Raw genomic sequence first — 17,662 nt, 5'->3', positions numbered from 1 at the left:
TTCCCTAGAGACCCCCGTCAGTGCGACTTTGGAGCCTTCCGTGCGAGACGACCCACCAGCGGAAGACGACTCCCGACCAAAATTTCGAAACATGCGCAAGGTAAGGGTGACAAGTCCCACTTTTCGTCGTTCGAGAGTATGCTCCTTATATTAATACCTCCCTCCCTCATGTCCAGGTCAAAATCTTCACGGGCTCCTCGCACCCCGATCTCGCAGCCCTCATTCTCGACCGACTAGGATGTCCAGCCGCGCCTGCGGTTACGAAACGGTTCTCCAACGCTGAAACGGCGGTGGAGATTGGCGTCTCTGTCCGTGACGAGGATGTTTATCTGATCCAGTCTGGGTCTATGCATATCAACGACCATCTGATGGAGCTGCTGATTATGATAAACGCGTGCAAGATTGCGAGTGCTAAGAGGATTACGGCTGTGTATTTACGGAGAACTTGCTGACATACAGGGGAGTGCAATTGGCTGATGCAGGTTTTATATGCAGCGTGCCATATTTCCCATACAACAAGCAGTCGAAGAAGAAGAAGGCGCGGGGAGCCATAACCGCTAAACGTGAGCACAACTAGGTCCAAAAAGGTTGACGCACAGCGCTTCACTGATTCCAACTCTTTCCCCTAGTCGTCGCAAACATGCTCGCAACCGCCGGAGTAGATCACGTCATCACAATGGACCTGCATTCCACTCAAGTGCAAGGCTTCTTCAAAACCACGATAGATAACCTCGTTGCCGAACCATGCATTGCACAGTACATCAAGGCGAACTATCCGAACTACCAGGACTCGGTCGTGATTTCCAAGAACGCTGGAGGTGTCAAGAGGTAGGGGGACGGGGAAAGGTTCCCAGGATACAGCCACGTCTAAACATCGTTTCGCAGAGTGACAGCATTAGCAGACAAGCTACAAACCGATTTCGCCTTGATACATCGCGAGCGATATCACATACACCAGTCGTCGAAAGGAACTGCGGTCTTAGATGACGAAGGACGAGAGAACAGATTGACGCTCGTAGGAGACGTCAACGGAAGAGATTGTTTTGTTTTGGTGCGTTCTTGAAACCACGGAGGCGCTTTCATCGCGCAACACGACTTGGAAAGCTGAAGATCCGGGATCTCCCTTTGTGTGCAGGATGATATCATTGACGGAACTCATTCCTTTTTGGACGCGGCGGAACATCTGAAGCGCTGCAAAGCGTCGACTGTGAGGATCATTGCGACGCATGGAATTCTTTCCGGGAATGCGATGCAGGAGATTGATGATTGTGAGGCTGTTGATGAGGTACGGACGGAGTTCGAGTTCCGATGGATTGTCGATGCTACTCGAAAAGGACCTCGTAACTCTATATCGTTGGATTCTCAGGTGATCGTAACAAACACGTACCCCTTGGCCTCGAAACAAAAGGCCTCGAAGAAACTACGGGTCATCGATATCAGTGGGGTGCTAGCAGAGGCCATTCGGAGGAACCACAATGGAGAGTCAATCTCGTATCTATTTCACACCGCCATATGAAGATCTCACGCTATATAGGAAAGCTTAGATACATGAATTGGGAGTAGCCGGCATTTAAGTTACAAAATGGAAATAGCTCTAAATAAGTACTGCCTTTGCAATGGGAGGAGGCCACATACAGGTGGCAATTTCTGGGAGGGAAAATCGATCCATACCGAAATTATCTACATGAAATCGGCGGCAATCGGTCTCTTCTTGGCTGAGCCCTTTGGCGTCTTTTTCTTTCCATTGCTCTTGGGGGTCGCGGTCGATCTGCCACCTGCCGACTTCTTGTTGTTCTTCGACGGAGTCGTTGTCTTGGTGGTGGTCACGGTGAACGAAGACGTAGAGACAGCACCCTCCATGGCGCTCTCCATGGCGCTCTCCATAGCCAGCCTGCCAAGCTCAGCTGCCTTCACATCGGCAGTGTCGGCGCTCTTTATCAGGCGCTCAAGTTCTTCAGCGAGCATGGGTGGTGGTGCGGGTTTGAGGACTTTCTTTGCGTCAACTTCTGTTTTGCGGGTCGGTGTGCCTTCGTCCGCTACTGGTTCGCGTCTCCGGAACTCTATGTGGAGAAAGGTGGTTAACGCTTTGTGTCCATGACCGTAGCGTATCACGTAGGTATGCGAAAGCCATACCTTTAACCTCGTTCTTATCTAATACGAACAGCACCGACTTCTTGTGTGTCGGGTCGCTGTCCGGTGCCTTAACGAATTGCTGTCATATGGTAGGCCATCAGTCCCGCCCGTTGCCACATGCCAGAGAAGTTGCACCGCATACCTCTAGCCTCTTCGACGGAACAGTCTTGGCCTCGCTTTTCTTCCCCTTCCCCTTCGGCGTTTTTGGTGTTTCCACTAAAACGACGAAGTTGTATCAACACTTCTGCTCCTCTATCTCAAAGAGCCCGAACCATCTTGCCCACCTGTCTCTTGTGAAATCTCGACATGAGTGTTCGTCACTTGCACTGTATCCGCGCCGTTGGCCTCCTCGACCATAGAGTCCTGCGACGCATCAACCTGTGCTGCTTCGACCTCTGCCTCTGATGCCTGCGACGTTTTCCTCTTCTTGTTGTTGTTTCGCTTCGTCTTTGCTGCAGGCTCCGTTTCGGAGTCGCTGGTAGCTTTACGCTTCTTCTGGGGAGATGACGCCTCGGTCGCCGTAGCTGTCGAGACAGGTGTCTCATCTGCGGAGTCTACCTGCATATCGTTCTCATCAACTTTTCGAGCTCGCAGAATCAGCGGCTTATCCGCAAGACGAGCAGTCTTTCCCTTCTTTTTGCTGCTAGTCTTCCCCTCTGCTGTCGTCCACACAATAGATTTGTCAAGTGCAGACGCATATTCCTTGAAAAGCTTCTCGACTTTGGAGCGGTTTTTGATGATGGTGTCGGTGCTCTCCGATATGGCCAGCAAACGTCGACCGACTTCCACCTCGTCAAACCTCCATCCCGCAGACTTCTCGCTCTCCACTGATGCCTCCTCTACGAGATAGTTGGGTCACTCGTTAGTATTTTCCTAAGCCTTGCACGTTTCGCAGTCCGACGCACGCACCACTAAGTGCCTGCTTCAAAATCGACTTGAAGATGTTGTCCTGAATGCGAGAGAATACCGTGTCGCTTGCACTCGATGCGAGGTTGACGAAGAATGGTTGCAAAAGCTGCACTTTCGTCTCCTTTGATGGCTATGGAGACTTCAGATACTCTCTCAGTTCAAATGCGCCCCGGAGCTCAAGCTTACCTCAGAGCTGACAGCCTTTCGCAGTTCATCCAGGTAAACTTCCGATGTATGGTATCGGAGTCCGTCAGGCACCTTCAAATCGTTTGGCCTAGAATACACCATTTGTTGAGGCTCTGCTTCCCATTGTGCGTCTCCTTCATCTCCTCCATACCTCAAAGGACCTTTAATCAAAAGGTTAAGGTATTGCTCGACGACACTTTGCTCCCACTCCTTCGTCTGTAGGTAACGGAAGCCGTAAAAGTGGAACTTCCGCAATAGCATATAAAACTTGTCCAATCTGCATCCAAAGTTTCGTTTAGCCGTTATCTCCTGGCTCCTCGATACTGCTGCTTCCCTCAGACTTACCGCAGCCTGTCTATTCCGTGCCACTCCTTGATCATTATCGTCCAAAAAGCTTTCATGTATCGCAGACCGTTTCCTTCCGGCAACTTCATAACAACCGCTGCCAGCTTGTCGGCAAGATGCTCCTGAATCATTGGCTTGTCTGACATCCAGAAACCTGCAAAGACGTGGGTAGTCAGAACGTCTCCTTTGGGAAATTCTTCCTGTGGCTGAGCTTACAGTAGAAAAGACCCTTCCACAATTTTAAGAGCTGCAAGTCCGTGAGTTCTTCGTTGCTTATCAGCCACTTTTGGAGTCCTCTGACAGCACGGTCTCGGACTTTCTTATCTGAAGTATAACATTAGGCTCCAAAACACACTTTTTGACGGACGACGAAGGCACTGAGTTAAACATTACCAGAATTCGCGAGCTGCTTGCCGAAAGCTCCGCCGGGTACCACCATGGTTTCCGACATACTGAGTGGTTTTCTTCGGAGGGAGTCGAAGTTTCAAGCTCAATGTGGATAACGAGTTTCCTCTGTAATGGGCGAGGTTTTCCCAAGCTGAGCACATGGCGACAAAAAAGTCGCAGAGGGAGCGAAAGCGGAGGGACCAGAGACAAGCACCCAAAACCGTTAGGTAAGCATGGGAACCCCAGGTCCTGGCGCTCGGTAACGCTTGCGACGGATTCGCTGCGCCACTTGCGTTTGGAATATCTCCCCATCTCGGCCTTCGAATTTCAGGCTCTCCACTCGCTACCACCTAACATGTGTACCTACTACTGTATATACCGTACAGGTGTGGCAAACCTGCGGGGCGCCCTACCGGTATCGCTTCACCGTGAAAGCTTTTTTCCTCTCTCCTTCCTGCTTGGACATGTCGCCACAAGGCACGTCTTCCACCTCCCCGCCCGACCCCACTACGCCCACTGTCCAGTCCCCTCGCAGTGAGCATAGATGGGTCGGTCGCAAGCGAGCCGTTGAAGGATAGGAGCACTAAGAAAATGTGGTGGAGAAAGGCCTTGGGGGTCGGAAGGCTTACGGGACTTATCTTGGGAGTGCAACATCGGAATGGCTCGAAATTATCGGAGGATATCGCCAAGGTGCTGAATGAAGACGTGACCAACTGAACGAGGATATGAACAACTCGAAAAAGGCAATAAAGGAGGACCTCAGCGATACCCATAAGGCAATGACGAAAACCCGCTGCGACCTGAACAAGGCAATGGTTATGGGAAGACGCGCCTGAAGACGCACCTGGACGACTGGGGAGCGTGTGATTGATGCTTTGAGGAAATCGTGATGGGCGACTAGAGATGACCCTGAGTGAGGCTTTGTGAGCAAGGGTGTCATCGGACCTCTACCGATTTCCTAGCGGCGGATGCATTTAGAATACAGTACGATTCGCGGTAAACCGAATCTTGAAGCCGAGTCAATTTCATATTTCATGCCATCGCGGAATCGAGGAGTCCTGCTGCAAACGCCGTAAACGCTAGCATCCCCAGCGCTGCTTCCATCGAACATCTAATTGTCGCGGACATAGAGGAGTCGCAAATTTCTTGGGTTGGGGTCTTGGGTCTTAGGTCTATGGACTAAGAGAGGATATGCTTGACGGGTGCTACCAAACCGGGGAACACCATCCTTGCGGGCCGTTACGTCGGGAAAGCGCCGGCAAGGACCGGGTTTTACGCCCGAGTGGCTCAAGTGCAGCGGCAAATGCTTGGTCGGAAAAATGGTCGAAGAACTCGCAGTGAATCAGCTGAAGGTACTCAGAAGAGATTATTGGCCGGCCGGTATGCCATTATCAACACGAAGCCCTTGCCGTGCGCCATCGCATGAGCAACGACATCCAACCCCGCTGCCGCCTTATGGCAACCCTCAAGAAGAAAGAAAAAAATTGGGCCGCGCGCCTTAGGCTCAGTCGTCGACTCTTACCTGCTTTGTTTAGTTTCCCCCCTCCTATGGAAGCCGGTTTGCAGCGGTGACTGAGTGAGCTTTCCCCGGTTTTTCGCGGCCCCACGTTGTGCTGTTGCCTTGATGTGACCAGATCGCGAAGTTTCTCAGCTTCTCGCCAGTCTTTCTTTTGACCCTTAAGATCCACCCTTTCCGCTCTCTATGAGCCATCATGTCCTCTGCTTGCATAACCATATGGGCAGCGAGATCCAGCCGGGCGTCTTCAGTCAATCTTGTCAAGATGTGCATGCGCCCGTCCCAGACATCAAGGTTGCAACGAGGGCCACCACGAATTGGGGCGGGGCAAAGCGCAACGCTCAAAGCTGTGGATGGCCTTGCTTTCAGGGTCAAAGTTGGGATGACTGTGCGTGGCGCGCAGGGGTAACAGTTCGGACATGGAAAACGAAGGAACTTTCCTGTGATTTTCTAAGAGTTTCCATAAGGTCCAAAACCGCGGATACTTTAGCTCGCAACTTCAGCACAGGATCATTCGTTGGCTTGTACAGTACTTATACGCGACAGACGCAACCACATAAGCACACCCTTGAGGTAGCAATCCAATCATCAAAGCAGCAGCTACGTCTGAGTACTCTACTCCCACAATGACGCAGGAAGACACAAACTGGAAGAACGTCAACAACTGGTATTCACCCTTTCCTGCCTCGTATCTCCGCTTAATCGATAGCTGACCCCTTCCATCACAGGCACTGGGTGGAAAAGAACTGTCTTCCATGGGCCAAAACTTACATAACTGGTCGGCTCACCGGCGTCAAGGCCTCAAAGGGCAACGTCAACGTGTCCGTCGAAGAGGTCCGTGAGGTGACCGGAGATGTCGACGTCAACCAACGGAAGGGGAAGGTGATAACGATCTTCGACGTGGCCATCACGCTTGGCTGGGTTGGCGACTTTGACGGGTTGAGCGCTGCGGGCAAGATTGTGCTTCCGGAATTCATGCATGACACCGACTTGGATGACCTGGTGGTAGGTTTTGGGTGATCTTGGTTGATATTGCGATGTGATCCAGAGATCTAAACGTGTTTTGCTTGCAGTTCGATATCTCGATGGACAACGACACCCGGGAGAAGGAGCCCATCAAAGATGCTGTTCGTAAGGAGTTGACGAACGAGATCCGCGCTAAGCTCAGCTCCTTCTCGAAGGATCTCCTGGAGGGTAAGCCAGTGGCCCTGGCATCTGTAACTTGCGGTACAGCATTGACCTTCTCTATCCTCTCACGTCATAGCCCACGTGAAAGACGTGTACATATCGGCCGACGAGATGAAGGGCCACCCTGTCCTGAAGACATACCAGCCAAAACCCGTGGCTCCGACGGAGACCAAGTCCACCAGCACCACAAAGGTAGTCGGTGGTTTAACGACCATTACGCAGACGATTGAATTCGTCGCCTCCGCTCGGGATGTGTTCGAAACCCTATTGGACAAGCAAAGAGTGCAGGCGTGGTCTCGCGGCAACGCTGAAATTGGGCGAGAAGTCGGATCAACTTTTAGGTTATTTGACGGAAATGTTTCGGGGAGCCTGGAGGAAGTAGTTGTCGGGAAGAAGATCGTCTGGAAGTGGCGTCAAAAGCAGTGGCCAGCGGAACATCATTCTATCGTCACCCTGGACCTGACGGAGGGGCGTGACAACACGGTTTTGAAATTGACTCAGAAAGATGTGCCTATCGGTGAGAAAGACTCTACTGAGAAGAACTGGACAAACTACTACTGGAACAGCATAAAGGCCACGTTCGGGTATGTTTCCTCTCCGATTTCTCGAAATCGCTCGATATCGCACGGTACTGCGCAGTCTGACCTTTGCTTTCGTCGTTGTGTAGGTACGGAGGTTTGTTGTGAGTCGGAGAAGCATATTGTGTACCCAAATGTATCTATCCATAGAGCGTAAAATACACTGCATGGCCCTGAAATTTCCACACAGGCATTGCGGAACCCTGCCGGAGAAGATCAAATGGAATGCGTGTCCTCGCTGCACACCGAGAGACGAACCTCGGAGTTGCTTGTGCATCACCCTTCAGAATCTCGGAAGTTGTCGTATTCGATCTCGTTGCCACTGAATAACGACAATGTCCCCGCTCTATGCAAAGCTCTCGTCCCATGCTCTATAGTCGAAACCTCGCCATCTGCCAGTTTGCGAAATTTCAACTTCCTCTACGATCAGATTATCCTGAGGCAACATGTGGCTTTCTCTCATTTCGTCGAGTACTCCTCATGTATTGTTGTGCATATCCATGGTTATCGCTACAAGCTTTTACAATCTCTCTACTTCTTCTTAGGCTTTGGTGCTTCCGCTTCGGTTTCAGAGAGCAAGAAGTTCATGTAGCGCTCAGCGTCGTATCTCCAAGAGTCGTTGTCGATGGTAGCCACTATGAGATGGGAGGATAAGTTAGTCTAAGGATATGACACAAGCGACTCCCAAGCTACTTCAAGTCGTGCAAAGGCATTTCTTCCTTCCCCTCGAGTCCAACATCAACTCAGGTCTACTTACATCCAGCCTTCTTAGCACGTGCGGCGGTCTCCCTCGACTCCTGAGCCTCAAACGCAATCTTGGCCTCGTCGACCAAGTCCAAGTTGTGGAGACGGGCACGCTCTTCGGAACGCTTGTGCACAAAAGCGGTCAAGCTTTGCTTGTGAGCGTAGCCATAGAAAACGCCTGCGCCCAAAGCTCCCAGGCGGAGCAACTGCGATTTAGGGTCGAAATTAGTACTTTGTGGGAAGCAGTTGCGAATCCTCGTGCTTTCCCAAACCGCAAAACACCGAGCACGAGGCTCTGAGCAATACCCTGAGCGATACTCACGTTAGCCGAGTTGATGTTGACGATGCCGCTCATTCTGTCGTTGCAAAGTTGCTGATTCCGGCAGGTAATGCACAACCCTTCACACGGAAGCGACCGGCTCGTTGACTTTCACCCGGTTCAGGGGATTGAACTTGTTGGCGCCGTCACGTGCAAACGCCGCGTCACAAATAAATTGGTCGGAGAACTCTGACAAAATTCGACACCGCACAGAGGTCAATCATCGCAACTTTTTAGATTCTTACTTTCCTCTCCGTCCTACTACTCTTCGTTGATGCGACGGAAGCGACACATTATACAGTGTTCTGCAAACTCCATCTCCATACCTTCCCTCATAGCCGACCTCCCATCAAGATCGGCGTCGTAGCTACATCCGGAAGCCACCGCCGTCATGAGTCTGAATGCCACCTTTTCCCACCCGAAAGACCCGGGTCATCTTCCCCAGACCGAGCTCCTTGATCAGGAGGATCTTCATTACTTCCGCCGTGCAGCAAATGCAGAGCGAGGAGCTGGTGTGTTAGGGATCACACCGTGGGCCGTCGAGATTGCGCATACGAGAAATAGCGTGGCATATCCGGAGCTCCAGAGCGATTTCGAGAGCAATGGATACTTGAACGATCACTTCACCTATGATGCTCAGCAAGCAAGGCACGAAGAAAACGATAGTGAGGCGGGAGCGGAACAATTTGACGAAGGAGATACGTCCTTTCTCCGCAGCATCTTTCCAGATTTGCCCCCCGCTTTACATTCGATCAGCAGCGTGAAAGGGATCCCACGAGAAGGATTTGCACTAGAGGAGGCCAGATTGTTCGAGACTGGGATCACATACCCAGGAATTGAAGCTGTGTTGAGAGATGAAACCGTGATTTCATGGGCGATGAAACTGGCCGAGTACGAGAGGGCACTCGTTACTGACCGGGTATGTCGTTGCTTTCGCCGTTACTTCAGATTTCCGAAAAAAAGAGATAGCAACCTAATCATGGAACTCCGCTCATTTCTGTATGTGTATAGGCGGCTCTGACAAAGACCCTTAACACGATACGTGAACTACAGCAGAGTATCAGCAGGTTCGCGGAAAGAAAATCGCAACGGCAAGTCGACAAACAGGGGCCGACTTGTGATCCTCCCAATCACACTCGACATGGGTACAAGGGTTTAGCTCACCAGCGACCGCAAACAGGAGGCGTTGAAGCAAAAGAAATTCCACTTCCGTACCCGGCGGCAAAGGAAGCAGATGACAATCAATACGACGAAACACTCCATTCGTTGGACGCATTTACCATCCCTCATCACCCGTTGCTGGCCCTTTTCCCTGAATACAAACGCCTCACCGCCCAATACAACCATGCCAAAGACATCGCGCAGGCGGCATCTCAAAGCTGTGACGTTTTGAGAGCCAATCTGGTTCACGCTCAGCAATGCTATATTTCAGCAATACTCGCGGCCGACCGGGCGGGTCCGAAGCGAGACCGCAGATTCGCAGCAGTGCGTATCGTCAAAAAACCGGTCAACCAGATTCGACGGGGCCCAACGGTCGAGTGGGGCTCAGGCCTTTCTCACAAAGGGCGGAAACACAGGCATCACCGTGGATGGGCAAACGACGGCGAATCTGTGGCAGAAAAGTCGACTGATGCGCTAACAGATGAGCAACGACAACGAATACGCGAAAGAGGGGAAGCTGCAGTCAATTACTTCAGACGGAAGAAGGCGGAACGAAAATCTGGTAGGCAGGACAAGCGGGCAGCAATTGGAGAGAAGTTGCATATGGTCGCCCAAGCAGCGGCTAGTATTCGCAAAGCAACTCGACGTGCGAGACATATCGCCACGGACTTTGATGATGATGCAGCTTCCATACAGTCAGGCGCGTCATCAATATTGTCGAACCTGCAAGTCAAGATATCCGGCGCCGAACGGGAGCTCTTCCGTCGGAACCAGGAGAGAGATGCCCGGGCAGCATCTATTCTTGGCAAAGTAGTGGATGATGAAAACCGCCGCAGGAGACGAGAATCCGAGGAGCGTGCGTTGCGGCGTAGAAACGCAGCTTTGGAATCTCGCTGGTATGCCTGTGGAGGTCTAGCGGACGCAGATGCATTGTCGCCAGGGGCTGTAAATGTCAATGCGGGCGACAAGGAGGCGTGGGTTGTGCATGTGGTGATGGCGATGGCAGTCATCCTGGAGAAACGGAGCTCTGCCGATCCTCCAGGCAGTCAGAGGGAAAGGCGATCGAGACGCCATAAGAGCGCAGGGAAGAATGTTGACTGGATCAAGTCAGAGCGAGTGACGGAGATCGACGGAGTGCCATGGACGGGCTCTCTTGGCACACCGCAAATCGAACCACCACTCCCGGCGCTTCCAACCACAAAGGCAACTTCACCAGGCTTCATCGATGCCAATGCTCCTTCTGTCGGTCTTGACTCCAACAAAACAGGCGACGAGCTTCATCAGCTACCTTCAGCAGCCGAAGGAAAAGAATTGCGTGCATCTCATCGTCGTCTTCCACCACCGAACCATGTCAAGAAAAAGAAGGCCGCCCCGGGCCTTACGCCCAAACTACCGTTCACGCCGGTACCGGCAATTGCTGAATTCAAAGACTACGATTGTCAGCCGCTAACGGACGATTCTGTCAGCGGAAATGATGCAGGTTTGCGTAAAGTGCACATCGCGTTGACAAACACGTGTACAATGAGGAACGCCCTCAAGCTTCTGCCTCTCGATGATGAGCTGATTGATCAGGGTATCTCAGTGAATTGGGCAACTGCGGAGACAGGTCCAGTAACACTACCCGGACGCCTCTCTCCCGGAAGGACCGTAGGACTTGTGGTACGATTCGACCCACATCGTTTGCGCATCGTACGCGCGCGAACTGCAGACAGCTTGAATGGATCTTCCCCAAGCAATGATGCGTCTTATGGAGAAGTGAGCGGGAAGATTTGGTTTGAAGCTGAGATTGGCAACCGGTTTTGCATACCTGTCTTCGTTCGTCGAGGAAAGTGTGCGCCAAAGATTGTTGTTGCACCGGGGACATTCAACAAGCAATGCTTGGTTGGATCCACTGCGACAGCACGCATCGAGATTCAGAATGAAGGGATCGTGGACGCGCTGGTGGAATTCCAGCACGTTAGCTGCAAGCGGCTAGTGCGCTCTGTGATCGCGGCGGAAGAAGATAGTCGCGGCGATGCGGGTAGCCACGACCCTGAATACGAAGACGAGCCTTCTGTGGGCGATGAGCTATTCAGCATCGCGCCTGAAAGTCTTGTTGTGCCGGGATATGCGTCTGGATGGGCGCAGGTCACTCTGACGCCGCCTCTGTCGGCGAAGCCAGGGAATTACATTACCACCTTCATTGCGTCTTTCACGCCGCTAAAACGGAGCGCCGTTGGTACATCAGACAGCGTGAATACCACCATGACACAAGAACTCGGTAGCATCCTGTCGGAGCTTCCTGACCAGACATTCTCGCTTACCGCATCCATTATCGCCCCACCTGTGGAGGCCAATCCCGCAGTACTCGACGTCGGTACGTGCGTTGCTGGGCACAGCACACGATCAGGGCTCGAGTTACGAAACCATGGGCGCGTTGGAGTACGAGTTCATGTGATGGAAGGCGCCAGTCTGCATGAAAAGAGCAACAAACCACAGCCGGCGGGGACGGTGGAAGGTCGTGACGTACGCACATGGGTGACCGCAGACGGGTTGCTCCGCGTTGATATCATGCCAGACGTTGCTTTCCTACAGCCCTGCAGTCAGAAGTTTTGGCTGAGGATGCGAGTAACGCCGATTCCTGAGGCTCTAGCCACACTCTCAGCCGCCGACAAGCAACGTTTGAGCACTGCCGCTACATTCCAGGAAAAGCAATCAGCATTCGCCGCTCTGAGTTGCGCACCGCGCCCGTTCAACATACCTGTAACCTTGAAATATGATTTCGAAGGAATCGAATACATGGTGCGAACGCACATACGAGGCACCGCCACAAGCGGGGACATGGTGGTCGAGCCGCGGAAACTCGATTTTGGAGCATGTTCGGTGTTCGATACAAACGGTGCCGTCCGGACAGTGGCAGTGTGCAATTCCTCCTGGTTCGAACGGGATTTCAAAGTGGTGCCATCGCATCCTGAAATGATGACCGTAGAGCTTGTTAGGCAGCACGATGGTGGCTCGGCGGAGCACCAAGCCGAAGGGACGGTGCCACGTTGGCATTCGCATTCGACGTTGTCGGAAGGGCATAGTTTCAAACTGCAGCCAGCAGAGATCATCGAAGTGCGCCTGACATTCCGACCATCTGCAATACGGAACAGCGTCGACGCAAAGAGCGAATTACGTTTCTGGGCAGACTTCATTACAAATGGCGCCAAAAGTCTGAGCACAAAAGACGATGATGCCGCAAAGCTTGAAAGCGACACATCCAATCAAGAGACCGCTGGACATCCCTGGCGCAGAAACAGGAAAGACGAAGACGAGACGCGCATTCGAGTATCATGCATGGCCAGAGCTACCAGACCCGTCATCCGCTTCGCAGAGGAATGTACAAGCGATCAGGACAACACCGTCGCGGGCGGCCATGTGGAATTCGCACCTATAGCGTTCGGCAGCTCAAGCTCCGTGAAGGCCGCACTCTTTCGCGAGCTTACTTTGACCGAAATGAGGCGGCTAGGCCTTTTAAGAGCGAAAAAGGAGGCTGCCAAGCGACGGGCTAAAGGCGGGGCATTGAGATTGAACGAGATTCCGACCGAGAGTGAAGGATCCGACACCCAAAGTCCGAACAACGGAGATGGCGAGGATCTAGTAACCTACCGATTTGGAGAGCACAAGGCACTGCAACCCATCGATAGTATCATAGATGAACGTTGCTTGATCCAAATCGAACCGAGCGAAGGACAACTGCGTCAAGGACGGACCGATTTTCGAATCGCTGTCCATCCCCTCATCAGGACTGCGGTCGCCGCCAACCAGCCGACAGCCCGGTCGCCGACAAATGGTAGTAGGCGGCCTAGCAGGGCTGGCGCAAGGAAGAGTCTGACCATCATGCAGACGGAAGAGGAAGCAAGTCATCGAGCGACTTCACCGCAGGAGGGAGGCTTACGTCCACCAACATCGCCACCATATCATGGGAAGCCTCGTGCAAAGGAGCGGCTTTCGAGGAAGGGCAGCTCGACGGACGCAATCACGCTGCTAGCGCCACCGTCACAACCTCATAGCAATGGTGGGAATCGACGAGGCTCGCACCCAGCTGCAGACTCCACCGCGGAGGAGTCCAGCGCTGTTATGACGGCGAGCATCAGTGGTACCCCGGTGTCTGAGGCGCCGATGGAGTCGCATTTGGTGCAACTTTCCATACCGTGTCACATTTCGCGAAGACGAAGGGTCGCTCATCCAAAAGCAGACAACCAAGCTAGCAGCGACTCAGTACCAGATGTACAAACTGTAGAAACGACCATCTGGCTTGAAGTGACATGTCAAGTCGTCAGTCCAGATTTCACGCATCAACTGCCGCCTTTGCCAATTTCGTCAGATGCGACAGTCCGTATGACACCCTCTATCATGCTGGATGGCCAAGCTCCTGACATAGGTGTCTTTGAGGCTCCGCCAGGCTTCCTGGACTTTGGCCAGGTTCCACGCGGAGTGCTTCAGGTTCTGTCCATCCCCTTGAAAAACCTGCATATCGGAGGATCGGGAATCGATATCAAGCTGAAGCCTTGCGCAAACTGGGCAGCATCAATCATCACCGGCAGTGATGATAGGTCCATCAGTCGTTCCGCTTCCGTTTTCGAACCCTTACAGGAAGTCACGCACATTCCTGCCGGGACTGCCGGAAAAGTCGAGATTGCATACATACCCATGACCGAAGGACAAGTGTCTTTGACCAGGTGGGAACTAAGCTCTCCCACCACCAGGGTGCATGTGTATGTGCGTGGCGAATGTGTTGTGCCACGATTGGCATGGGTAGATCTACCTACCGATTCTCCAACCGAGTTGACCACGGAAACCTCGTCTCCGAAAGCGCTCGATTCGGAGCCGTTGATTCGATTTGCAGACTTATGTCTCGGCGATCAAGCGACGCAAATGCTGAAAATCCGGAACGCTGGAACGGTACCAGTCTCATTCCAAATCGCTATCGATCCCGACGAGGCTGAGTTGCAAGATGCACTGGCTCTGGCAGCCGCGGAAGAGATGGCTCCAGTAGAGATCAAACTACCACCGACGGCCCCGGAAGCCGTTGCTCTGGAACCAGCCCGTCCAGCCAAAGGTGGTAAGGAAAAGGGCAGCAAGAAGAAGAGCGAGGCCATTCCTGTTTCGGCCATAGATGAGGTGCCGCCAGCGGAGAAAGAATTGCCACAACTGCATTATCTTGCTTTCACGACCACCACACCGTCCGTGTCGAATCTTGAGCCGGGCGCCAGTCACGAAATTCCAATCCAATTTGCGCCGAGATTCGAGAGCGATCATTATTCATCAAGAATCCGTGTTGTATGCCCTGGCCTCGTCGACGGCACTGCGGATGTTGGTGATGGCACAAAGACACTGCATACGATTCGTATGGTCGGTCGATGCTGGGACACCACGACCGCGGTTGTAGGCTACGACGTTCAACCCGCCGAATTGAAAGATGTGGAATGGGACATCCCACCATTGGTCTTTGCAGAAACTGTTCGTGAATTTGAAATTGGCGACGGCAGGACTACCGCTCGTGCCAGCCTGAGCACCGTTAGGGACGATCCTGATGGGGAGGCAGAACGATCCTCCGAATCTGACGTTGAGGATGAAGAAGACGAATATGCACGCTCTGGCCTCACCGTCCCACCACCATCACCAAATCTGTCACGAAACCTGCGGTCCCGAGAAGGGGAATCCAGCGGGCAGGACGCTTATGCCAGCGGAGAACAGTTTGGATCGGAAGGCGATATGGGAGGCGGCGATGAGACTGGTGGGATCTTCAAACTGAAGCAGGAGTTGGACGATTTGCGTCCTGTTCAACACGAATGGACGAGATATGGTGTTGTTACCTGCAAATGGCAACGGGTGGAGAGCGGATGGGTTCTTGAGCCTCGTGAGATCAACATCGTGAACATGAAGCCGCCATCAGCAACGCCAAACACCGCAGAAGGAGCTGACGGCGAAGCTGCCGCAGGTGGTAAATCAGCTGGCAAAGAGAAGGACAAAGAGAAGGAGAAAGGAGGGAGGGGAGCAAAATCCAAACGAGGCGGAAACGCAGCGGCTTCGCCCTCCGTACCGGCGGACTTTGTCATCGACAAACATGAAGAGACGCTCGATTACATCTCCCAGCTCGGAATATACCACGAGATCGAACCAATCGAGACCCCACCAGTTCAACCAGGGACTGATCAGTACGTCCTCAAGCTCGACGTTACGGAAGGCACTGTGGAGTCTGGCGCTACACGTGCGGTGCGCGTTCGAGTTGAAAAGGTCATACCCAGAGGGCTAACTAGGGATGCCTCACGTGAACTTAACACCAACCAGGCTCTTCGGAAGGGCAGCGCTGCGATACATGCGGCGGGTTCACCGGTTCCTCCCGCGACGGGTGGTGCGGCGGCTGCACCTTTGGGTGATACCTCGAAGAAAGGCAAGAAGAAGCAGGAAGCGACACTAGCGCCCCCAGTCGCTTCAGCGACGGATGCGATATCTGAGAAACGTGATTACACTCCTGATCCACCGTTTTCACAACCTATTGCGCTGGAAAGTTGCTACAAAATCACTCTGAACGGTGGCTTGAAGATTGCCGATCCAGCTTCGCCCCCCCTGCCGGCGACGGAGAACAGGGTGTGGATTCTGAAGCTCGTGGCTCCTCTTCCAACAACAGGCGAAGCGAGTCGCTGACTGGTCTCTTCAACGACTTTAAGACAGACTGTACATATTTGATCTACATAAAAATGGAAGGATATCACGACATTTGACCAATCGCGATGTTGTTCCGTTCAAAAGCACTTCTCATTGGAAAACAATATATACAGCAAAATTGGAGGACGAAAAAAGGAGAGCACAGCCTCATTCCAAAAAAATTGAAATTGAAGCAAATCAAGGCCACAGGTAACCAAAAGATCACAAAAAGAGCGGGATGGCTACAATGAATCCGACTCGAGCACCAAAAAAAACTTGAGGGAAGAACTTCGATCTGACACATGCAAATGCAGAATGGAATAGCAAATGAGGCCGGGTGAAATGGAAGACATCTAATCTCGACCAAAGACGCGTCGACCCCTTGGGGCTACTATCCGAAGCGAACACCTTCCCATCGAAAGTAGCGTATCTAGATTTTGCTCCCCGGGAATCGCCGTCATGCAGCCGTGTTCATACAACATGAACCGCGTACATGCTCATGGTCCTGTTCCTGGTGGGAGGAGAGGAGGAGAGGAGGTCGTCGTCCTCGGGCATATCGGCCGTGAAAGGGTACTGCATGGAGCCACGGCGACGGCGGGTGCGATGTTCACCTTCGTCGCCAGCGGGAGCGGTAGCCGAGAGAGGAGTGGAGGGTGGGCTTTCGGTCAGCGAGTGAGGCTCGGCAGTGGCCAGTGCGCCGCTTCCTGAGTTGCTAGTGTTTATGTCAATAGGGGAGGAGGTGGCAATGGAGAGGCCACTGTTGCTTTTGGCGGTGGGCTCCTCCGGTTGGAACTTGTAAGAAGACGACATGATATCGATTCAAAAAGTAATTGGTATCTTTTGCGTTGCTTGTACCGCTGCCGGCCGAAGCTTTATGAGAGTATACGGCGTAGAAATGCGAACGGCGAGTCGTCCTTGAATGGTAGGGGTCTGTACGATTGCGCTGTACTGTGCCTGGGTGCGGGTATGGTTATTGGCGTAAGGAAGGGATTTTTAGTGCAGCCTTCCTTTGCTGGTGGGAATTTTGTTGTGGAGGTGGGGGGGGGGGGGAGGGGGCGGGGGTGCTTGATGAGAGCCAATAAGTACTGTAAATATGTAGGCCTCGGGTGACAGCGAACTGCGTACCAAAGGGGAAACGGCGTGACCAAATCGTCCTGTCAATTGCGGCGGTCCTCCTGTTGTTGTTGGTTGGGCGGGTATTCCGGACGTGGGGGGCGATCGCAGGCAGGGAGTCGGGTCGGGATCACTGAGTTCTACTTGGACGTGCTGCTCGGCGGTCACTGGTCCGTACAGGGTGTGGCTAATGCAGTATGGGCGGTATCAATTGCAACTTGATGGTAGATACGGGTTCAAGGAGGTTGCTAAGATATCTGCCCTGAGGCTTGAGGTATGGCGAAGATCTACTGCGTTATGGCAGGACTGCTAACGGGGCAACGGTGGCGCCAAATGCGGCGGAACGCAGGGCTTGCTTGCAACTTAACACGCAAAGATGACGTGCGCTTGTGCCGGGGGCTGGCGTCAAGT

The 17,662-nt window shown here is 52.9% G+C and overlaps 7 protein-coding genes across 7 annotated transcripts; 4 read left to right on the top strand and 3 right to left on the bottom strand.

The window, feature by feature from the left end:
- Positions 1 to 176: 176 nt before the first annotated feature.
- Positions 177 to 1,516, top strand: EV422DRAFT_492164 (phosphoribosyltransferase-like protein; the record flags this gene model as incomplete). Its single annotated transcript, XM_053067585.1, has 6 exons — positions 177 to 430; positions 496 to 563; positions 630 to 828; positions 886 to 1,051; positions 1,136 to 1,285; positions 1,367 to 1,516. Coding segments are annotated over 6 exons (987 nt in total), but the record flags the coding sequence as incomplete, so codon positions are not given.
- A 1,330-nt stretch (positions 1,517 to 2,846) lies between these two features.
- Positions 2,847 to 4,235, bottom strand: EV422DRAFT_144812 (uncharacterized protein). Its single transcript, XM_053064839.1, has 6 exons — positions 3,967 to 4,235; positions 3,790 to 3,897; positions 3,574 to 3,727; positions 3,380 to 3,505; positions 3,229 to 3,316; positions 2,847 to 3,172 (listed from the first exon to the last, which is right to left on the bottom strand). Exons 1-6 carry the CDS (start codon positions 4,022 to 4,024, stop codon positions 2,996 to 2,998), a joined length of 711 nt encoding a protein of 236 aa, XP_052929349.1. The 5' UTR covers positions 4,025 to 4,235; the 3' UTR covers positions 2,847 to 2,995.
- A 73-nt stretch (positions 4,236 to 4,308) lies between these two features.
- EV422DRAFT_514561 (uncharacterized protein) lies at positions 4,309 to 4,979 on the bottom strand (the record flags this gene model as incomplete). The annotated part of the gene is made up of 1 exon (XM_053069247.1): positions 4,309 to 4,979. The coding sequence occupies exon 1, from the start codon at positions 4,731 to 4,733 to the stop codon at positions 4,311 to 4,313; it is 423 nt and encodes a 140-aa protein (XP_052929348.1). The 5' UTR covers positions 4,734 to 4,979.
- A 1,123-nt stretch (positions 4,980 to 6,102) lies between these two features.
- Positions 6,103 to 7,399, top strand: EV422DRAFT_491422 (activator of Hsp90 ATPase; the record flags this gene model as incomplete). Its single annotated transcript, XM_053067531.1, has 4 exons — positions 6,103 to 6,143; positions 6,205 to 6,481; positions 6,550 to 6,670; positions 6,741 to 7,399. The coding sequence occupies 4 exons, from the start codon at positions 6,103 to 6,105 to the stop codon at positions 7,397 to 7,399; spliced, it is 1,098 nt and encodes a 365-aa protein (XP_052929347.1).
- A 95-nt stretch (positions 7,400 to 7,494) lies between these two features.
- EV422DRAFT_144611 (uncharacterized protein) lies at positions 7,495 to 8,554 on the bottom strand. The gene is made up of 3 exons (XM_053064836.1): positions 8,309 to 8,554; positions 8,000 to 8,192; positions 7,495 to 7,877 (listed from the first exon to the last, which is right to left on the bottom strand). Exons 1-3 carry the CDS (start codon positions 8,339 to 8,341, stop codon positions 7,774 to 7,776), a joined length of 330 nt encoding a protein of 109 aa, XP_052929346.1. The 5' UTR covers positions 8,342 to 8,554; the 3' UTR covers positions 7,495 to 7,773.
- Positions 8,470 to 16,170, top strand: EV422DRAFT_144676 (uncharacterized protein). The gene is made up of 2 exons (XM_053064837.1): positions 8,470 to 9,224; positions 9,317 to 16,170. The coding sequence occupies exons 1-2, from the start codon at positions 8,697 to 8,699 to the stop codon at positions 16,136 to 16,138; spliced, it is 7,350 nt and encodes a 2,449-aa protein (XP_052929345.1). The 5' UTR covers positions 8,470 to 8,696; the 3' UTR covers positions 16,139 to 16,170.
- A 448-nt stretch (positions 16,171 to 16,618) lies between these two features.
- EV422DRAFT_503232 (uncharacterized protein) lies at positions 16,619 to 17,388 on the top strand (the record flags this gene model as incomplete). Its single annotated transcript, XM_053068326.1, has 3 exons — positions 16,619 to 16,830; positions 16,870 to 17,199; positions 17,238 to 17,388. The coding sequence occupies 3 exons, from the start codon at positions 16,619 to 16,621 to the stop codon at positions 17,386 to 17,388; spliced, it is 693 nt and encodes a 230-aa protein (XP_052929344.1).
- Between the last annotated feature and the right edge of the window lie 274 nt (positions 17,389 to 17,662).

Source organism: Fimicolochytrium jonesii (assembly GCF_025526975.1).
Source record: "Fimicolochytrium jonesii strain JEL569 chromosome Unknown EV422scaffold_2, whole genome shotgun sequence".
NCBI lineage: Eukaryota > Fungi > Chytridiomycota > Chytridiomycetes > Spizellomycetales > Powellomycetaceae > Fimicolochytrium > Fimicolochytrium jonesii.
The sequence above is the reverse complement of the archived record's forward strand: the minus strand, read 5'-3'. Positions and strand labels throughout refer to the sequence as shown.